This window comes from Rhododendron vialii, chromosome 12a (assembly GCF_030253575.1).
Source record: "Rhododendron vialii isolate Sample 1 chromosome 12a, ASM3025357v1".
Taxonomy (NCBI): domain Eukaryota; kingdom Viridiplantae; phylum Streptophyta; class Magnoliopsida; order Ericales; family Ericaceae; genus Rhododendron; species Rhododendron vialii.
The window spans coordinates 31,922,079-31,942,687 of NC_080568.1; the positions used below are offsets into that span (position 1 = coordinate 31,922,079).

General features: G+C 37.7%; 2 protein-coding genes and 1 pseudogene across 6 annotated transcripts; all 3 read right to left on the reverse strand.

Annotated features, from left to right (window-relative positions):
- Window positions 1–338: 338 nt before the first annotated feature.
- Window positions 339–3,660, reverse strand: LOC131312097 (F-box/LRR-repeat protein 14). Of its 5 annotated transcripts, none has more exons than XM_058339834.1 (3): window positions 3,492–3,660; window positions 2,655–2,720; window positions 339–1,978 (listed from the first exon to the last, which is right to left on the reverse strand). In XM_058339834.1, the coding sequence occupies exon 3, from the start codon at window positions 1,931–1,933 to the stop codon at window positions 530–532; it is 1,404 nt and encodes a 467-aa protein (XP_058195817.1). In that variant the 5' UTR covers window positions 1,934–1,978; window positions 2,655–2,720; window positions 3,492–3,660; the 3' UTR covers window positions 339–529. The 5 variants fall into 5 exon arrangements, with proteins under 5 accessions (XP_058195817.1, XP_058195816.1, XP_058195814.1 ...); XM_058339833.1 differs by having other exon boundaries at window positions 2,190–2,720; XM_058339831.1 differs by lacking the exon at window positions 2,655–2,720.
- Window positions 3,661–5,009: 1,349 nt separating this feature from the next.
- On the reverse strand, window positions 5,010–14,109 carry LOC131309680 (BRAP2 RING ZnF UBP domain-containing protein 2). The gene is made up of 13 exons (XM_058336280.1): window positions 14,059–14,109; window positions 12,846–13,190; window positions 11,330–11,445; window positions 11,118–11,226; window positions 10,886–11,000; window positions 8,959–9,056; window positions 7,837–7,943; window positions 7,513–7,759; window positions 7,327–7,380; window positions 6,952–7,101; window positions 6,127–6,191; window positions 5,640–5,694; window positions 5,010–5,541 (listed from the first exon to the last, which is right to left on the reverse strand). Exons 1-13 carry the CDS (start codon window positions 14,107–14,109, stop codon window positions 5,401–5,403), a joined length of 1,653 nt encoding a protein of 550 aa, XP_058192263.1. The 3' UTR covers window positions 5,010–5,400.
- On the reverse strand, window positions 14,069–20,340 carry LOC131312098 (3-isopropylmalate dehydrogenase 2, chloroplastic-like; annotated as a pseudogene).
- Window positions 20,341–20,609: the final 269 nt, after the last annotated feature.

The window sequence follows — 20,609 nt, forward strand, 5'->3', positions numbered from 1 at the left end:
AAGCCGGGCCAAACTTTAGATTATTGAGCTCGGGTGGATTACTAAACCAATCGAGGCTATCGAGCCTCAATCTGAAGCCCTTACAGAACCGCATAGCATCAGCAAAAGCTATTGACATGCACAACTTGCACACACAAATATGCAACTTGGTTTTTGTCTATATAAATGTGCTCCTAAAATCATATCAAACAATATGCAATCAACTTGATTTTTGGCACACTTGATTCTCCCGATGATTTCAAAAAAATGAATGATCCCGTTCGTTGAAGTGGGCTATGGAAAAACTTTTTCCGGGATGAAATTGTATAAATGGATTGGAGAGGAGCTGGACCCGCATGGCCGCATAAAAGGTACAACAAGCTTTATTCCAGAAATATACAGTTGGTTACAAGATACACGATGAAGAGAAAGAGAACTAAATTCTCTTACAATTCACCACAATATGCATTTACAGAAGAAGAAGAAGAAATCATGAAAAGCCAGTAGAGGGCATTTGGAAAACACAAACTTAACAAGGGATTACTCCAGATCAATACATCCATGACAAGTCTTGCTTGAAAGTAACTGATTTAGCAACTCCTTGAACACCCCGTTCGGATATTTGTGGACAATCTTCCACAAACAACGAATCCAGTTTATATGACCCCACAAGCAGCTTCAACCCATCATCGGTGACTCCCAAACACTTGTTAAGCCGTAAAACACACAACCGAGGAAACCGGCTGATATGCTGCAATCCGTCATCACTAATCTCTTGGCACCTCGCAAGCTCTAGGGTTTCCAAATACTCAGCCGAACAAAGAGCTTCCATGCCATCATCGTTGAACGAATACACGTGATCAAGAGAAAGTTCTCGTATCGGACACATTTTAATCAAGGTTAATATCCCATTCAGAGTAAATGAAGAAAAGGATGGAAACTCTCCGTCGGAAAAAGATAGCCTAACCGATTCCAATAGTGAGCAGTTCTCCGCGATTGCTTTTAAACTCTCGTCGGTTAGTCTCACAGGATCGTTCACCAATGGAGGAATCGAGAAGTCTGATGGTACTCGCAGAGAAATGGACTGGAGCTTACTTGATTTTCTCGCCAAGCCTATAATGTCACAGTCTCTCAATCCGACACACATGTCCAAGCGAATCTTTTCTAAGTTCTTACACTTGGCCATTACACAAGCAAGGCCTCTGCCTGGACTAATGATGCAATTTACTAAGTTTAGCTCTTCCATGCTTTCGCACGGGACCCCCTGCTTCAGCCATCGATCCACAGCTAAACGATCGTAAAGCTTCATGTATCTGTAATTCGCATCCACCTCAAATTGCAACCTTTTTAGCTTTTGCCAACTGGGGCCGAGTTTGATTAAGTCACCTTCCCCTATAGCCCTACAATTCTTAATAGAGAGATCTTCTAGTACTTCAAGTTTTCCAAGGTACTCTAACCACTCGACGCTGCTTACGTTTAGACATCTAATGAGGTGTAGACTTTTAAGATTTTTGCACCCCACGACTAGAGATAAAATTCCACAACCATTTATTCTTGGGGTGAAAATTAGTTTCAAGGCAGAAAGATTGGAGCAAGAAGAAAGGTAAGTGAGACCTGCATTGGTGATGAAAGTGCAGTAACTCAAGGTGAGATCAGTCAAGCAAGGGCAGTTGTTTGAAAGAATTAGAAGTCCTTGGTCGTCTAACTGCTTTCCTAATTTGGACATCCAACCGGAATAAACTATGTCTACTCTTGTCAAGGTTGGAAACCTATTGCAGAGGGAAGTCAAGGCTTGATTTGCAGGGTCCAATCCACAACCAACCCGAAGAGATTTTCTTTGTTCATTATCAAGATGGTAAAGGCGCTTACATGCTAAAGATGCGGAGTTTCTATCTGTCGTTTTCTTAATCCTACCCAAGATGTCCCAAACTAGCTGATCCGGCAAATCATCCATAGGACTAGCTTTCCTTTTCGTTTTGTGAAAGAGATTGTCAATAGCCTGAATTGTTGCAGAAGTCAGTCATATACCACAATAAAACAGGGAAACAAACCCCCAGAAAATAACTTCTTGTAAAAACATGTGAAAGATGTCCAGAAAACAGTTATGCTAAAGTGTTGTGCATAAAAATTGCTAACTAGGCTTTCCTCCGTGATGAATATCTGAATCTCGAATGCAATTGGAAGATTAGAGATGGGAAAGGTTTCAATACCTGGAAAATTGAAAACAAAAGCCTAATGAAGTTCTCCTTCACGGCAAGCAACAAGTTTCAAAGCTTGAATACAAAGTGAGGGTTTCCTTTAAACTTCTGCTATAGTGCTTCTATAAACGCCTGTAAAAGTAAATAACTACTAGAATATAATAGATTTTCATGGTCTTTGTCCATATAAAATGTGATATACGGTTTCAGAGCGAGAAAAGGATCTTAGATATCAATGACCAACTTTTCTAAAAGCACATTTGGGCCATTGTTTCTTGATAAAAATAGCTCACTTGAGGAAAGATAGCTCGGAGAAGTACAAGAGGGAAAGACACTACAGTCTCAGAAAGCAGCTAAATGTACAAAAGGACTTTTTGCAAAGAAAGGTGGAAGTGCAACTAAAAAATCTTCTTGTGGACTAATTTCAAAGAAAGGTTGAAGTGCTCAGATCCATTCAAATAACTCTAAAGGCACAACCTGCTTATTTAAATTCCAATCTAAGAACGCAAAAGTTGGTTACTTTGCAGTGTCTCGCCCAACATCCTACAATTAGATGTAGAACGCAAAAGTTGGTTACTTGTAAAATAGCCGTTGGGAGTCCGATGGGCTGCCGAGCTTGATATCTTGTCCCTCCGAAACCTTGCTCTATCAATACCACAATCAAAACTCATTTTTCAAATGCATCCTCGTAGTGTTAATATTGTAGCTCATTTTTCTATTTTCCAGTCAAAACTCATGATAAAATACGTGAAGCCACAAAACCAGGTGAAACACACTCAACGTGAAGGAGAGAATCTATTGGAGAATTTGTACTAACAAAAATGGTCCCAGAAACACGAAATACCACAAGGATGTGGAGTATGGACAATGCATTTTCTTAATTAACCCAACAGGCAACAGCAGAATTTGTTGGTTAAAAATGTAAAAGAACAAAAGATAAACACGAACAAGATACAAAAACTACCCACAAAACGGTATCCCTCGAAAACGTCAGATTGGAACAGTATCGTTGCTAAAGTAAATTTACCTTGAGAATCTTAAATTAAAGCGAACAGTTTTGAAATACCCAGATGGTATTTCTATTAAAAGAGCATCTAAACTGAAAATTCAAGACGTGATACAGATAGCGAAACAATCTTTAAAGCTTTTCCCTTGATTACTTTCTAATAAAAGAATGAAAAGCCAAGACCTTAAACTTGAAATTCAGAAGGTCCTCCAAAAAAAAAAAAAAAACTTGGAATTTAGAAGAAGAATAAACATGTTTATGCTAACTGTGAGATAACCGAATTGAATAGAAAGGCATGAAATTTGTACCTTTCTGTGGGTGAGACCCAGAATCGGATGATGATGATATAAGCGAAGATAGAAACTGGGAGGAGGTAATATCCAATGGAATGAATGGACAAATCCTATGTCGGCAGGTCAGGTACTGGATCCAACATCGTATTTACGGGAAATGATTCCAATTAAGCCCAAAAAAAAAACAAAGACTTTGGCAGTGGCACTCTACTTTTTAATTACCACGCTACAATATTTGTTTTTAGTCTCTAGAATATACTCCTACATGATATAAATACAAAAAAATAAATATTGAAGTGTAGTTACCACTTACCAATACATTCGTACATATTCAGATGTAGATGTGATGTGTTCAGATTGTTTTAAAAAAGTGATTGATCAGTTTGATTTGAGAACTTAACGAGCTTTAAATATATATTCAAACTAGCTTTGATTATAAGACGAGCTAATCATACGAGCTTCAATCGAGTCAATTACGAATTGATTTTGAGCAACTTGGACTTTTTATACTTCATAAGCCGAACGAGTTGAGTAGTAACAACTTTTGTTCAATCTTGATTTCGAACTTTAACTACTTTCAAAATATATTCAATTTTTAACGAACAAACACAAGCTCAAACTCGAATAGCTTTGATTTGTTTAGCAACCGATTTGGGTGAACTATAAAAATAATGTTTTTAAGGAAAAAGCAAGAAGCATAGATACAAAATCCCCCAAAAAGGGAACAAAATTAATCCAAAATCTGAGTGACATAATTTCATATTTTTGTTATGTTGCATAAGAAAGTGTACTGATTTTCACACTTCTTCTTTTTTATTTATCAATTAAACTCTATATTTATGTTCTTGTATTTGAAGGTACAACGTTATCCTTTCACATAAGGACATTTATACATATAAAAAGATAATACTACAAATTCACTTGCAAAGTAACAGATAAAAGGAGTGCAACAATAAAAGAGAGATGTGTGAAAATCAATTACTCAGTTTGCCAAACTATAAATGACAAGTAAATAAGCAATTTGTCTTTTCATTTATCTCAATGTACCTGAATACAAATCTATAAGGTTTTCACTAGCAAGTGAATCAAAGTGTTAAATTTTTAAATTTCTCAAAATTTAACCATCAAGATTATCAGCTCAAACAAATTACATACTCCTTTCATCCCTTTTTAAATGTCTCGTTTTGTAACTCCAATTTATTAATAAAACATCATTACACACTTCACATCAACTTTTACCTCTACTTTTCCTATTTACCCGATATAGAGACATCATTATTACATTTTTACTCATTAACTTCTCAAAATAGAATCTACCTACTCTTAGGGGCAAAATGAAAAATGTACTAATTTTTACCCACCAATTTTACAAAATTGACACTTATTAAAGGACGGCCTAAAATGAAATACCGGACTTTAAAAAGGAGACGGAGGGAGTAGGTAATTTGTACTTAGAATCTGAAATTCATAGACATGTCTTACGATGAAATGCAGGTATGATTCGAGGGTAACCGCTTCGAGTGAGAGCCAACAGAACCGAATTTGGCACTAGTTTTAGACTTGGCACTTTACAAATCAACTTTACAACAGATCAGGGTTAAAGTTCACCAGATATCACAATCATATCACTAACCTGAACAAACAAATCAATGCCTAGCAAATCTAGATAAAGCCGAAAAGGTCGCCATCATCTTTGATTTCACATAATGCTGGAACAAGAAAAAATCCACCCCTAGGAACCTAAGGGGCTTGGTTCACTGGAATGAAGCTGGAAATGACTGGAATCAAGCGAACCAATTAACGTGATAGTTCATTACAGTGGAGTCAATGACTGACCATTCCAATCATCCCCAAATTCAATCAAGCAAACCAAACACTACATTAAATCGTTCCCGGATCACAAGTCCTTTAGCCAGTTTCATGTTTACTTCTTGTCGCCGTCATCGCTACTTCTTAAGGCAGACTCTTCTAGCACTGGTAATACACTGCTATCCTTTGTTTCGTCCAATTTTGGTAGCTCTTCAACTGTATTCCCTGTTTCTAAGCACGCCATCAACTCTCTAAGCTGCATATACATGACAAAGATTCTTATCTCATTTAAAATTGCATCCACAGTGAAAATAGCATTGAGAAGCTGAAGCCTGTGCGATTTTGAGGAAGTACCTGTTCTTCTAATTCCTGTACTTTATTATCCTTCACTTTTAAAGCTTTCTTCTCCCTGGATTAGTATTCATTAGAGAAGGGGGAAAAAAAATGGAAAACTGCAGTAAAAGATTATGAACATTAAACTGTAGTGTAAAATAACCAGTCCTCCTTGTTTCCCAACTGATTACTTTTTTCGGAACTTGCAAACAATGGAGTAAACGGCTAAATATCTGTTACGGTGATTTATATTAGAGGGAGCCACATTTATCCCCTTTTGTACTAAAGGGAGGTTAATTTCTTCAAATAACAATTCCAAGGAGCGAAATTCGATCAAATGGCAGGGAGTATGGTATAACAGCTACAGTAACATCTTTTCTTTTATGACCATCGATTATAAATTTTATGTTTGATATGAATAATTATTTATCCTACATGGTAGATGAGCCGAAATTCCACTATTTCATGAAAGCTTCATGAACTACATAAAAATAGAAGGTAGTATTACCTTGCTTCAATTTCCAACATCTTTGCCTTCCATATCTCCTGGTTTTTCAATAGATTCTCGTTGAGCTGCATGCAAGAGGGAAAAAGATCAAGAAATTGTCTAAAACAACTAGCTACTTCAGTATAATAAGACTTCCTTCCATGAACATATGGATACAGACGAGAGATATAACTTATGACTGTGACAGTAAACAGATGAATGAAACTCTTCAAAAAATTAGGACACGAATACCTGAAGAATATGGCCATTTTCATATGTATATGTAGCATGTACGTACACATATTAGAAAAGCAATTTTGTCACTACTAATACCAGAATCTACAACAATCTACCAAAAATTTTCCACGTCAAGGTTAACTCATCTTTGCATGATAACCATGAAGTTATGTTGTGTGGGGACGAACTTGGACCAAATTTGACATGCTCTAATCTCACTATTGCGGTCTTACCTATTTTTTCATCTCTACAGAAATTGCAAAGTATTGAAAACACTCTTACCTTTTCACTATTAATCTCATACCACAAATAAAAGAAATCTTCATTGTAATTCTAAGATAGGTCTGATTCTTGGAGTATCCACAGCTTGAATGAAAAATGAAAAGACACAAAGACTAATTTATAATTATGTATGCCCAAGAAGTATCAGACATGCATCCGGGAGCACCCAAGTATGGGCATCAGACACTGATATGACTTGCTTCTAGAAGTAACACTGCTTGACATAATTCACCACAGCAGCTGGGGAGGGGGTTATCAACTTGGTCAACTAACAGCTATAGATAAGTAAAGATTCCAACCCACTCATGAGCAGAAAAAGAACACCACCTCGTCAAGAAATCCCTTCTCTTTAACACATCTATCCAGCTTGGCTTGCATCTTTTGGAGCTTCTGACTGCCGCTGACAGCCTTTTCAATAGCTTCGGATATTTCCCTTTCAGTTTCTTCTTCCACCTCTCGTATTAAAGTCTCGAAATACTATCAGGAAAGCAGAGGCTATTAATTAAAAAAGAAGGAAAATTTAAATATCCAAATATCTACACCATATGTGCCCACAAAAAAATCGACTGGGCAATTATCAGAGAATCCAATTCCAGGGACAACCGATGCCACCATATTGGTGGGCATTAAGTCAGATGTCATACTGAAGCAAGATATCGCATCCTGAATCACTAAATTATCAGAATGGAAGTATGAACTTACTATCTTTTGGTTCTCAAGTTGCGTAGTAAGAAGGTCATTGTACTCACTTATAATCTGCAGATTAATATCAAATGAGTGTTGCAGATTAGAAGCTACGTAATACCATGGAATAGCTGAGCGAACCAAGAAAGCACTGGAGCAAGAGTTACATACGAACCCAAATAAAAATGGAGAAAGAAACATTACAGATTCAACTTTACTGTTCAGGAGAGCTTCACTAAATCCAGGATCAACACTGCAGTTGCAACTACCACACCCGTCATCAACATGCGCACATTGATTGAACTCAACCAACTTCCCATCGGTTTTAGATTGAATCAAACGGTGGACATAGTTGTCTCCAACATAATCCCACACGCGCTGAGTATCCAATTCAAGAGAGTAGCAGTGTTGTGTATCTTTCCAATGTGTTATAGCATGTCCTTCTTTATACCTGCAGATGATGATAGTGCTAATCTTTCCTTCTGAGGGTAGAGTAATCTCTCATCAAAAGAAAAGTTCAATGGTTACCTTCCACAACCAACAAAACCACAAAGAACACAAATCCAGAGATTCTCAGAAGTTTGGCAAACAAAACAAATTGACTTTTCAGGCTGCTGCTGGCAATATCGGCATACCTGCAATAACAAGTATAGAACAAGTCAACCCCAGTTCCATTTCCACAATCCAAACAACCCTCATGGCATAGCATAAGTAGGATGAAGAAAGTGAAAATATAATTCCACACACAAAGCAAAAGGGCCATGTCACATACCACAATTAGTGTGTTTACCATGACAACAACCACACTTTTTTCCAAGAGGAGGTAAGGTGCCAACCTCTCACCTCTTCCTGATCATGCTGTAACCGAGAAGCCTTGTGTGCTGGGAATAACAAACATTACGAGTTTATGTTCTACTTCCTTTCTTGGTTAGACATGCTTTTTTTGTTCTTTGTTCCTTCTTCTTGTTGCAATATCTTTTCCCATCAGAAATATTAAAATTACATGCACTTGATGCTCGAGCCCATATAATGATCTCTAAACATGAAGTCCATAACCATTGACTAGTGACTTCATAGTTGGGGCACTGAAATCCAACATAAAAAATTCCTAGATAGCCACATTTAAAGAGCTGCAGAGACCTCCAACCCAAAAAGAAAAGACTAAAGAAAGTTGACAAGGCAACGGAAAAACTGGGAGGCTTCCTGTAAAAGACCAGTCAGCAGTAATGGCCATGTAAGTGGCTTTCTGTTTTCTCCCACTCATGAAATCAAAACAATGATACTTAACCTCCCCCTAATTCAATATCTATCGCTGTAACAACTATCTTTCTTCTAGCCATCCAGTTCACTTACTCTGTAATATTGAGGCCTGGCTCTGATAGGGTCAAACGAATGACCGAGCTTTCAACAAAATATTTCACTTTCAGCCATCGTGTCTACAAAGTGTCCCATTCGCCCAGAATCGGATATGATTGTCCAGGTAGCATCTGGGTTGTGCCCAGCAACAAAAAAGATATGTAGAAAAAATATGGAGATGGAATGGCACACATAACAAACACCTATGCATAGGCTTAAAAGACGTGTCTGAGCTAATTAGATCACAATTCATTGTCCATATGTTCCATGCAACAAGAAATTCATATTACATACCGGGCAAGAAGAATCTGTCCATTTAGAAATACAAGAGCAGTGGAAAGAATGATTGCAGATAGTTGTGAGAACTCCACTAGTGTCTTGGTCCAACCTCTCTGTAGCAAATGCGAAAAAATAAGATTAATTCCAGCAAAATTACAAATCAGCTATCAACTTCCGGTTTGACAATGTCAGGAAGACTTGGAACAGTCATCAGTATGTCAATGTGGTTAATAAAGGACTAGCAGCAAGAAGGAATCAGATACTCCTATCACACTTTCGAGGTGAACAAAATACTTTCCCAGGAAGTCAATTCCCAATAGCTTAAGCTTCTAGATGAGATGGTAATCAACAAATTTACATTGTTCGATCTCAAAGTTTCAAGTGTACATAAACCTTAATCAAATCAGTTTTTTTGACACTCCACGTGCAACACAGGGGTCATATGTGAAGAGCATTAGCTTAACACACATTGTTGGGTCATTTCCAAATAGCATAAAGTTTTACAGAGTTTGTGGTTTAACAAGCTAATATGTTAAGTAAACACAGCACAAATTTCAATATTCAACAGAAAGTGCAAACTCTTCAAGCCTTTTGCTTCATAACCTGGAGACATATCCTGATATCCATATTGCAGTGCAAGTGCAGCCACGACTTTTCCTTTTGTTTTTCATTCTTCCTTTCTATTAGGTGCAAACAGTTTTTTTTAGTCTAATCATTTTTTCTGCAATTGATTGGGACTTAAGGCTCGGTTTGGCTTGTATATTTCTGCAATGTGATTGAAACAAGAAAATGCCACAACATTTGTTGCCTCTTACATACTTCTTTCATTGATATGTCAAATCTCAAATTGCCAACCTACAAAACTTACTTTACATGTAATTAGTATAACGTAAAACCTTATATCCAACGAGCTTTCATTATCTTTGCAGATCCTGTTTCTAAGATATAAACCTTTTGGAAGTACATAATTAAGCAAGGCGGGCTTTAAATGGTGATGGTAATAGTATGTGGAATACAATGGTTGACACTATTAGAAGGGTATCGAAAGAGGTTCTTGGAGAGTCAAAGGGGAAAGGTTCTATATCTAAAGAAACCTGGTGGTGGAATGTCAATGACGAGGTTCAAACCATTGTAAAAGCAAAAAAGGAATGCTTTAAAAAGAGGAAAAGGATCAGAATGAGGAAACTTATAGGAGCTATAAACAAGTATGCACAGAAGCTAAGAGAGCCGTTAGGGAAGCTAACCTGGGAGCTTATGATGATTTTTATGCTAGATTAGATAGTAAAGATGGAGAGAAGAACATTTATAAACTCGCCAAGCTGAGAGAAAAGAAACCAGATACTTCTCTCAAGTTAAGTGTATAAAAGGGGATGGTTCGAGGGTGTTGGTGAAAGACGAGGAGATCAAGGATAGATTAAAAACGTACTCCCTCCGCCCCATAAAGTTAGGCCACTACGAAACTAAGTGCAATTTTTAAGCTTAAAAATAAGGTACTTATCGAAATAATTTTTTGGGCAATATGGATCTTATTTGATAGATCTTGACGAGATCTTTTGAACGGTGCAAAAAAATTGCAAAATTCTTTTAGTAAATACGTTATTTTTAAGTTCAAAAAATGCAAGTAATTTTGTAGGGGACCAATTTTATGGGACGGAGGGAGTATTTCGAGAAGCTTTTGAATGAGAAACACTTGATGGCTTTGGCGAGGAGGGATTTGGTGGCCCTGGTGAGAGTCTAGAATACGAGTTCTATTGTCGGATATAAAGTCCAAAGTGGCCAATGCTTTGAAGTGGATGAGACGGGGTAAGGCCTTAGGGCCAGATGGTATTCCTATTGAAGTGTGGAAAAGCCTAGGTAACACAAACAAGAAACACGCAATTACCTTCATAACACAAACAAGAAATGGATATTAATTTGCAACATTGAGGATAAAGAAACAGACCGAGACAGACTACACATGAGGGCTGCTCTGTTGAGCTTGCAGGTGTACTCTGTGCATGTTCAATTGAACCTGTGTACTGCACATCAAATGTAAAAAGTACACGACAAGCCTCCACCTGTAAACATAAGAAAACAAAACAAAATATAAACATCCATGATAAAAGAACAAGCTTTCAAAGAAAACTCTTCAGCATTGGTGGAAAATAAAGAAAATAACTAAGACCAAAACAAACCTCAAGAGAGGAAAAGTGTCTCCCATTGAAATGCTTGTAGAAAGCATCGGTCGAGCTCTGATCGTCAAACCTTATCAGGACACTATACTTATCCTCCACTCCATCATTCCTAGACCCTCAAGCAAGATAGAAAACAATCAAAACCAAATTCAGAACAAGAACAACCATCACTTATTTCCAAAATGAAGGCAACAAGTCTTCAGAAATTGAACCTGACAATTCGCATTTCCAATATATGCTGAATGAATGAACCACAAAACTGACAGAAATCTGCATATGTCATGTGATTTGGCACCCCTAGCACACAAACAAGAGTTTTCCTTCCAACCTTAACAACAAGAAAGAGACAGAATACAGTAAAAATTCTTCAAACTCAAGATACTATACTAAAAAGAGTAGATAGGACTCAACAACAAATGAGAAGTGTAAATCTTAATGCAGTCCTTTACATATGGCAAACAGAAAGGTATTGCATATCCAATACTTCTGAGCATTTCTGGTCATATCATATTTAAAGAGAACAGTTTAGATTTCAAAGCAACCAAACCTAAAACGAGAAGGGCAGTTATTAAAATGAGAGGGGGGAAAAACCTATTTAGTCATCTGCCAAGCATCAAATTATCTTCCAACAAGATTTAATTTCAACCAGACCAGTGAAAACCCAATTAAGTGACGTCTGGTTGCAATATCAAAGTTTACAAAGTCCTCTTTTCACCACATTTTCCAGGGACCAAACGAATTCTAGGAGCCAACAACTATATTGAGAGTTGAGACAGCAGTGTAAGTGAAGACATCAGATTTTAAAGCAATCAATTGCCAACAGATTTTGATTTTGGATACTTTAATATTGTTTCTGCGCTAATGCTAGGCTTTCGAAGACTTGTGAAACAAGACTCTATTTCATCCTGATAGATTGATCCCTTTCTGTTTGTGCCATAATAGCAGTTTGAATCTTTGTGATCCATCTCTTCTGTTACCTCACCACATGCCAGTGGGCAGTTGTGCTCGCGCATGTCAGAAGTGTCAGAGCTTGTTCAAATTTTATAATGGTCCAAAATAGTATATGAGCAGGAGCAGTTTCCCAACTCATTGCCAGTTGGTTTGATTGGATGCTTTAAGTTTAACATCTCCTAATCAACAAAGTGAAGTGTCCATAGTTCTATGTATCACTTCAGACAAACCCCAAGGGGTTTGGCCAAGTGGACATGAGATTGCGTTTGCCTCAAGAGGTCGCAAGGTCGAATCTCACAAAAGCCAAAAGTTCCAAAACTTAGAGCCACTAGAGGTTTGCCCTGTTGTTAACTTCAGGGGCCTAGATTAGTCGAGGTGTGCGCAAGCTAGCCCGGAAACCCGTTATCAAACAAATATCACATGAAACGAGGGAATTGAATATACAAAAACTCGTAAAAACCCTACACCAAAGAAAACGTTCCAAAACTTGGGGCCACTGGAGTCTGGAGGTTTGCCCGGTTATTAACTTCACGAGTCCGGAGTAGTCAAGGTGCGCGCAAAGGTGCGCGCAAGCTGACGTAATTGAAAGAAAAAAGTATCACGCGAAACGGACAAACAAAAGATACAAAAACTCGTTTATAAACCCTAAACCAAAGGAAAGGACAGCTCAATGGGATGAATCAAACTTGTCCGCGCACGAATTTTCAACTCTACGCAGATCAAAACCGAAATTGGAAGCGATTCAGATACAAGTAGCGAAGGGGAGAGTGAGATTACGGGTAGTTGAGAAGGCGATGATGGTGCGAAGTCGTCGCGGTAGAGGTGCATGACGCCTCTGGTCTCTTCGATTCTAGGGTTTCCAGAAGAGAAGTGGAAGGCCTGAGTGGGGGTTGACGCGGACGATGACGTTGAGTCGCCGGGAATCATCATGGTGGCCGGAAGACGGAATATGTCTTCCGGCGAGGCTCCGGCGGAGGCACTTGTACTTGTTGAGGTTGCTTGTGACATGGCTAAGGAGAGAGAGAGAGAGAGAGAGAGAGAGAGAGAGAGATGGCTTGTATTTATAGTTTTGCGCGAGATTGATGATGGTTTATATACTGTTGTAGAGGAAGTGAGACAATCCTATACGGTCGAGATGCAAAAATTTGTACTCCCTATGCCCATATAGTGGAACTCGGATTCTCTGTAGTTTGACGGGAAAAAAACGGTTGTTCATCTTAAGAATTAATGATCTAAAATATTTTTGAAACACTTTGAGATGATTGCGCTAAGTTAGACTGCCTACTCGACATCTTGAGAATTAGCGTTCTAAAATCTAAAATACTTTAAAATACTTTTGAAACACTTTCGAATGATTGCGCTAAGTTAGATTGCCCTCTACGGTTCAAACAACCCACATTCTTTAAACTTTGAAAGTAGGTAATACCGCAAGAGTATCCTCACCAATGGGGGAAAAAAAAAAACTGCACCAGCCCAGTCTTGAATTTTGCATGGCTCTACTTTAATGATTGAAATTTTGCATTTTATAGAGTTCATTGAGAAGATTAATGATAACAAAAAAAAATTTTATTGTAATGAAAACCTAGATAAATACTCCCTCCGTTCCAAATTAAATGTCATTTTTTGATATTCATGTCAATTTTAATTCCTTATATCTTTCAATATGGATTTCAAAAAATATACAATATGAATCTTGTTTGATAGTTTTCAATTAATTCTATTATACAAAATTTTCAAATTCATGAAAAAAATTAATAGATTGAAAGATATAAGCGATGAAAAATAATATGAATTTCAAAATTTGTCATCCTTTTTAGGACTTTTTAGGACAGAGAGAGTATAATTATGTTTCACATTTATATCTTGAAAAGTTAACAGAACGGCTCACTTGATTGAATTGCTTTACTCTATTTCAAGATGTCAACGTTCATGTGTTTTGAGTATGATCAAATTTAACATGATTTTTGCATGGTTGAATTTCTCAACGAACTCTTGAATCATCAAATGAAACTCTAGTAAAACAAATAGTATCAGTAACCATTGATTACAAAGGAAAAAGAGAGAAAAATCTAAATCAAGAAACTCTACAATCTTGCAAGGCTGCAATAATCCTTAATGAGATCCAGGAAATGGTTTTCTACCGAGCACCAAAAACATCTCAATCCCAAAATCCTCTCGCCGCTCTCGGAGTAAAAAAGGAGCTCTGCTGGAACTAAATGAACCCATTTAGAGTTGGTCTTCAACAGTTCATATCGGAACGGAAATTTTGAGTTCTACAGACTTCAGCACCTCTTCGCCCATCTCCTTGCATCCAACTAATTTCTGATCAGAAAGAAGGGAAAAACACAAGCATTACCCATTTGATTAGCAGCAAATTTATTCTACTCTTGGGATTGACGAAGAAATTTTACGACAGACACACCACACAGAAGCTTGGGCGTGAGCGACATGAAGCAGAAACGAACCAAAACCTTGTGCAAGTACTAAAGCGAACAGTGAAAAGGAAAATTGGAAAAACAAAAGTCGGAGCATCTACATACATTTACTGCGGAGTATATGTCGCCAGTGCGAAACCCCCCTATTCAGAGTATCCAAGACAGCAGTCTCGATTCTCTGGGCAGCTTTGGCTTCGCCTAAGCCATACTTCAAAAGCATAGCAGCACTTAGAATGGTTGCTAAAGGGTTCGCTTTATCCTGCATATTAGACCCATGCTCCATAAACATTCACATAAACTTACGGAATCGGAAAAAGGATCGTCAGAGAAAAGAATATTGAACTTTCATGAATTCAACTTGTCCAGCAATATCAGGTGCCGACCCATGTATAGGTTCAAAAAGTCCAGGTCCCTGCAGACAAATAATTGCCAAACAAACAAGAAATCAAGTGTCATTCTACTACACAACTTCCATCTACGACAGAAAGAAGAATATCACAGTTCTGTGAAACAAACATCCAAACTCAAAATAGTGAGAAAAGCAATTTGTTCCCAATACCTCTTTGCCGAGACTAGCAGATGGAAGCATCCCAATACTTCCCGTTATCATCGAAGCCTCATCAGATAAAATGCCACCAAAGATATTATTTGTAACAATTGTGTCAAACTGCGTGTGTTTTTTTTGTCAGATGGATAGGACAACTGATATTGTCAGTATGCTTGAAATTGTACATAAAGAGAGCAACATAAATTACAACGAATTTTTTTTCACAAACACGAGGCAAACCTGTTTTGGATTGCGAGCAAGCTGCATTGCAGCATTGTCAACGTACATGTGAGTGAGTTCAACATCAGGGTACTCTGAGGCAACTGCCATTACTCTTTTTCTCCAAAGCATGGATGCCTGGCAAATACACAGAAATAATCATACTACAACGATATGACACTGAATTTTCATCTTTAGCCTCTTTCATCTATCACTATTGTTAAATGCAATTTTCAAAGAAAAAAATGTGAACTTAAGAATCAATGTGTAATTGCGTTAGTGTCATCGAACTCAACGTGACATTTCGACCTCACAACCTTGCATTGCTCTAAATTGAAAAGAAGGCAGAGGCTCTATCAGATGTGTAAACCAGCAAAAAATTAACTTTCATACATAACAAAACATTACAACTTTGAAGCACCTCCAAGACATTGGCTTTATCTACAGAACAGAGCTTCCCACGCCGCTTTCAAGCAGTCTCAAATGCAATGTGAGCAATCCGATCAATCTGTCAAGAGAAATTTTTAGATCAGCAATCCTGTGGCAAAAGTAGTATACAAGCAATATTTACTACAAGGGGGAAACAAGCTTCTTCAGGTATGATCAGGAAATTCAAAATCTCAGTCAGAAAAGGATTGCCTAAATGCACTCTTATTTTCTTTGGTGGCACGGTGGCACCACATAAAGAATTACCAAGCTGTACCCAAATCTAAATTCTTGTTGTAAGTTATCTGAAACAAAAAAACCAAGGAGAAAATTTAAAGGTGTACCACCTTCACTTTTCAGCGGGGAAAAAGAATATTATTTCAAGCACCCTCTTGTTTTACCTTCCATCCACAACATAGGTAGATGCAAAAAAGTAAAGCAATACCTAGTATACTCGAAATTTTAACACTAACACCACATGGAATTAGAGAATTCACATCGAAGTTCATTGGTCAGAGAGTCACGCTAGATAATTACCTCATAAGTAGCATAGACCTCAGTGTTAAATCCAATCTCCTGTCCATCTTCATTTGTTCCAAAACCCCTTGGTTTTCCAAAATAAATTCCTATTGTCAGTAAATGCTAGCATCAACATTCTTGAAATCTTTACTACAAAAACTAAACAAATAAAGAATATAGACAGAATGGCAGATAATCCATGCAGAGTAAGCTCCCTTACAACCAAGTATACTAACCTCCAGTAAGCTCCCTCACAACCATGAGGTCAACGCCTTCAGCAACCTCTTTCTTCAAAGTTGAAGCATCTACTAACTAGATCAGGTGAACATACAGAATAAGCATCTAAAACCGGTGGACAAAACATAGAAGTTACATAGATACAAGTGGAATTTGGGAAGTGCCAAAGATGATTGATCGCTTGTTAAATTGGAAGGCGTGAAGAGTCATTCTATAGCAGCCACAAAAGGTTACCATCAACTGGAAATTGTAAAAAACAAATTCACTAGTGTCTCCGTCAACACAACCTAAATCCACATCTTTGCAAAGGAATTGTTCAATATATCCTGGTAATATTTAGAAAAAGATCAAAAAATCCCGAAAGTTTGACGAAAGCACAAAAAGAACTCGTTTATTTTAGCATGTCTTGTTATACCTGGAATTTATTTACTTGTCTCTATGCCATAATGTCGTGTTCATGGCACATTTTCGTTCAATATTTGAAGCTTTTGTATGATTGATGGACTAAAACTGGAGATAATGAAAAGGGGCATCCAGAGCAAACCGATAAACTATGATACATACCAATGTACCATTAGCTTGTGAAAATTGTTTTCTGTTATCCTTTTCCTTTCTTTTAAGTAGCGACAGTGTGGCAAGAACTTTTACATTGGAGTAGTAATATGAATTTGAAGCCAAGACCTTAATGTACACCTAATGGACCTTATTGTACCATTTTAATACTTCACGTACCAATAAAATAAATTGATACTACTAGCTTTGGCAAATAGAGATTCTATCCTTAAACAAACCTGGCTCGAGCTATCTCTGCTTGTGGCCAAAAACTTGTTACTCCCTCCGTCCGGATTTAATTGTCCTTAGTTCTATTCTAACCAGCTAAAAAATGGGTTATATCTTTGAATCCGTAATGAATTTCATATCAAATATGGATCTTGTTTGATAGATCTCAATTAGTTCTATAATACAATGTTTTCGAAATCACGTAAAACATTATAAATTGGAAGATATAATCAATTGAAAAATGGCACGAACTCTAAAAAAGGACTATTAAATCCGGACTGAGGGAGTTATTACTCCCTCAGTCCGGATTTAATAGTCCTATTTGAAAGTTCATGCCATTTTTCAATCGATTATATCTTGTAATTTATAATATTTTATGTAATTTTGAAAACATTGTCTTACAGAACTAATTGAGATCTATCAAACAAGATTCATATTGGATATAAAATTCATTACCAATTTAAAGATATAGCTCATTTTTTATCCAGTTAGAATTGAACGAGGGACTATTAAATCAGGACGGAGGGAGTACTTATTAGAGACATATTAGCTAACTTAATTCCCTTAGCAAAAAATCTCACCCCCAACACAACAATTTCATGTCCGTCAACTTTTGAAATACTAGGACACAATATAGATGATAGATCATTACAAGCAGTGTTCTAAAAGAAGGATTTAATCCCCGATTAATCGGAAATTTGGCCTAACCGATTAGATTAATGCCTAGTCGGTTGAATTAGTAGGTCAGGAGGTTAATCGGAGTTAGTCAGCGATTAGTCGATTAATCGGTTAATGGGCGATTAGTCGGCTATTGGGCGATTAATAAGGGTCAAATCTATAATTTTGGAAAATCAATGGGTGTAATTGTTATATACTCATACCAGTTTAAAGGGCTTCGAATCATAGTTTTTAGGACTTGTTCAACACCCAGTCATCGATTGATCGATCTTGAAGTCACATGTCATATCTCTATGAAACCCTAAAACACAAGATCTCCGAGCCGCCTATCGCCTCTCTCTCTCTCTCTCAAATTCGAGATTTCCTCTCACTCCACGTCTCCACCGACCTCGAACATTAGTTTTTCTTTTTTTGAAAATCCCATACCCATATTGACATGTTAGTGATTCTGGAAACAAAGTGTAGTAATATTTTTTATTAAATCTTAACACGAAGTGTAGTATTGTTTGGTGTATATAAATAAAGTTATTATAATTGGTAAGTGACTAATAAATGAACGGTGTTATAATCATGTTAACATTTTTCTGTAAATGAGAGATTTCTATGTCATATTTGAAAAACAATTGATGTTGATGGATTGATAGATGAATGTTCAATTTTTTATAAGAGTTGTCATTGGGGGTATTTATATATAAATAAATAAAAACCCAACTAATTGCTACAAGCCGATTAATCGGTGATTAATAGGTCTCGAAGCTCGAAAGTGATCGACTGAGCGACGAACGCCGAGCAACTTTTAGAACATTGATTACAAGCGTCATGTCTTTGAAGGTAACCCGTTACATCGCCTTAGATACTCAAGTTCACACCTTTATACATCCAATGATCAAGAAAGATCAACATTTTCACAACTATAGCTGTCTACGTAAGTCACTGTTTTCGGGTAGTCTAGGAGTATAAAACAAAATCCAACTACTCTTAGCCCTTAGGATAGAGCGAGATCAGAGTCTCCAGAGGTTAATGGTCATAATCCATTGGTTACCTGTGGCAGTACAGAAGCAGGCCTCAAGTTTGCAAAGACCTTAAGACCTTGCCTAAGCTGAAGTAATCCAGTCTCAGGCTTCATATGTTTTTCGTTATTATCCCATTTATACCTGAAAACCACAAAACTAAGCATCACCGAGGCTAATACCAAAATAGAGAACCATAGATATTGTGAAAGTAATGAGGTGCAATTACCCTCCAATTGTGCCAAGAAGAACAGCATCAGATTGCTTTGCAGCCGAAAGGGTCTCCTCTGGCAATGAAACTCCAGTCACATCCAAGGCAGCCCCACCCATTAGCATCTCCTTGAAACCAAATTCAAGCCCTGATATATAAATGCAAGTGTAATATAATCAACCTGCGCCTTCAGTTTAGGATGCCTTCGGCAAAAATAGCCCAATCTCCAATGTAGACCCCAAAACCCAACCAACCGGTCTTTATTTTCGTAATTGCATGTTGCCAACTTATGATTTGTAGTCCTTTAGTCAAACCGGGGGACTCAGATTAAATAAATAATAATACTAATAATCACTCCACTCCTTCAGTCAAACCTACACCAAATTCAGTTTTACTCAAATCAAGAGAGACTCAAATTTTGCTAGGCTATCTCTTCACTCCCAAATTTACAATTCCAGAAATGAAGCTTTTACTCAAATTTGTGCTTAGATTTGAGTTTGCCCATTGGAGCATTTCATACCAAATGAACTTTAACTCAAATTTGAGTAAAAGTGTGAGTAATAAGGGATGGAGATGCTCTTCTAAACCCTAAACCCTGGGGAAAAAAAAACAAACATCTTCAAAAACAAACTTTCAAAGCATACTATATTCTATAACAGTAGTTAATCTAAACCCGACTTTCATTCATCCAATCAAGGAATGAAAACTAGGACCTCTGTTTTCTAGGTAAAGCAACGGGAAACTCACATTCGGAAATTGATTTTAGCCTTTTAGGGTTTATGGGGAGTACCTTCGAGAGACCCGGCGAGTTCAAGGACGTTTTTGGCGACGGAGATGACTTCGGGGTCGATGCCATCGCCGGGAAGCAGAGTGATGGTGTAGCGCCTAGAGGGTGAGGTGGCAGAGCAGCGGATAGTAGCGAATTTGAGGGAGTGTTTGGATAGAGGTTTGGAATTGGAGTGATTGGGTCTAAATGCGATGACATTGCGTTGCATAGAAGCCACCATTGCTGAGTGACAAGTGCAGAGAGAGAGGAACCTTGCACTGCTGCGAAGCCGATGTAGGGAGAGATTGGCGCAAAATTCCGTGGAGTACGGTTGTGTTTCCCCAAACCCCAACATCAGTAAATAGGCGTGGTTAGGGAACACGAGTTTTGTTTTTACTGGCCGCGAATAATTACTCCTGGCCACGGATAATTTTAAAAGCGTGATTACTGTGCACGATGGTTGGTTTTTTTCCCCCTGGCAATAGACCTCGCAAGTTGAACATGCGAGGTTTTAATATGTCAAACTCCGTTTGGACGTTCCTCGCATCTCCAAGACGTGCATCTCCAAGACGGCAAGACCACGACGGTCTCTCCTCGTCATTCCATCGCCGGCTGCCGTCCCTCAACGCCCACTTCTCTCTCTCTCCCTACTTCTCTGCCATCTATCTCCCCCTCCCATAACAGGTACATCTCTCTCCTTTCCCGGCAATAAT

Bases quoted from the DNA above. Each gene is read 5' to 3' on its own strand.
- LOC131312097 (XM_058339831.1), bottom strand. From the start codon at position 1,933: ATGGATGATTTGCCGGATCAGCTAGTTTGGGACATCTTGGGTAGGATT.
- LOC131309680 (XM_058336280.1), bottom strand. From the start codon at position 14,109: ATGGTTACTGATACTATTTGTTTTACTAGAGTTTCATTTGATGATTCA. The intron at 11,227-11,329 runs GTTCAATTTCTG...TTGAGGGTCTAG, and splicing joins TTGGAAATGCGAATTGTCAG to GAATGATGGAGTGGAGGATA. The intron at 11,001-11,117 runs GTTTGTTTTGGT...TTATGTTTACAG, and splicing joins GACACTTTTCCTCTCTTGAG to GTGGAGGCTTGTCGTGTACT.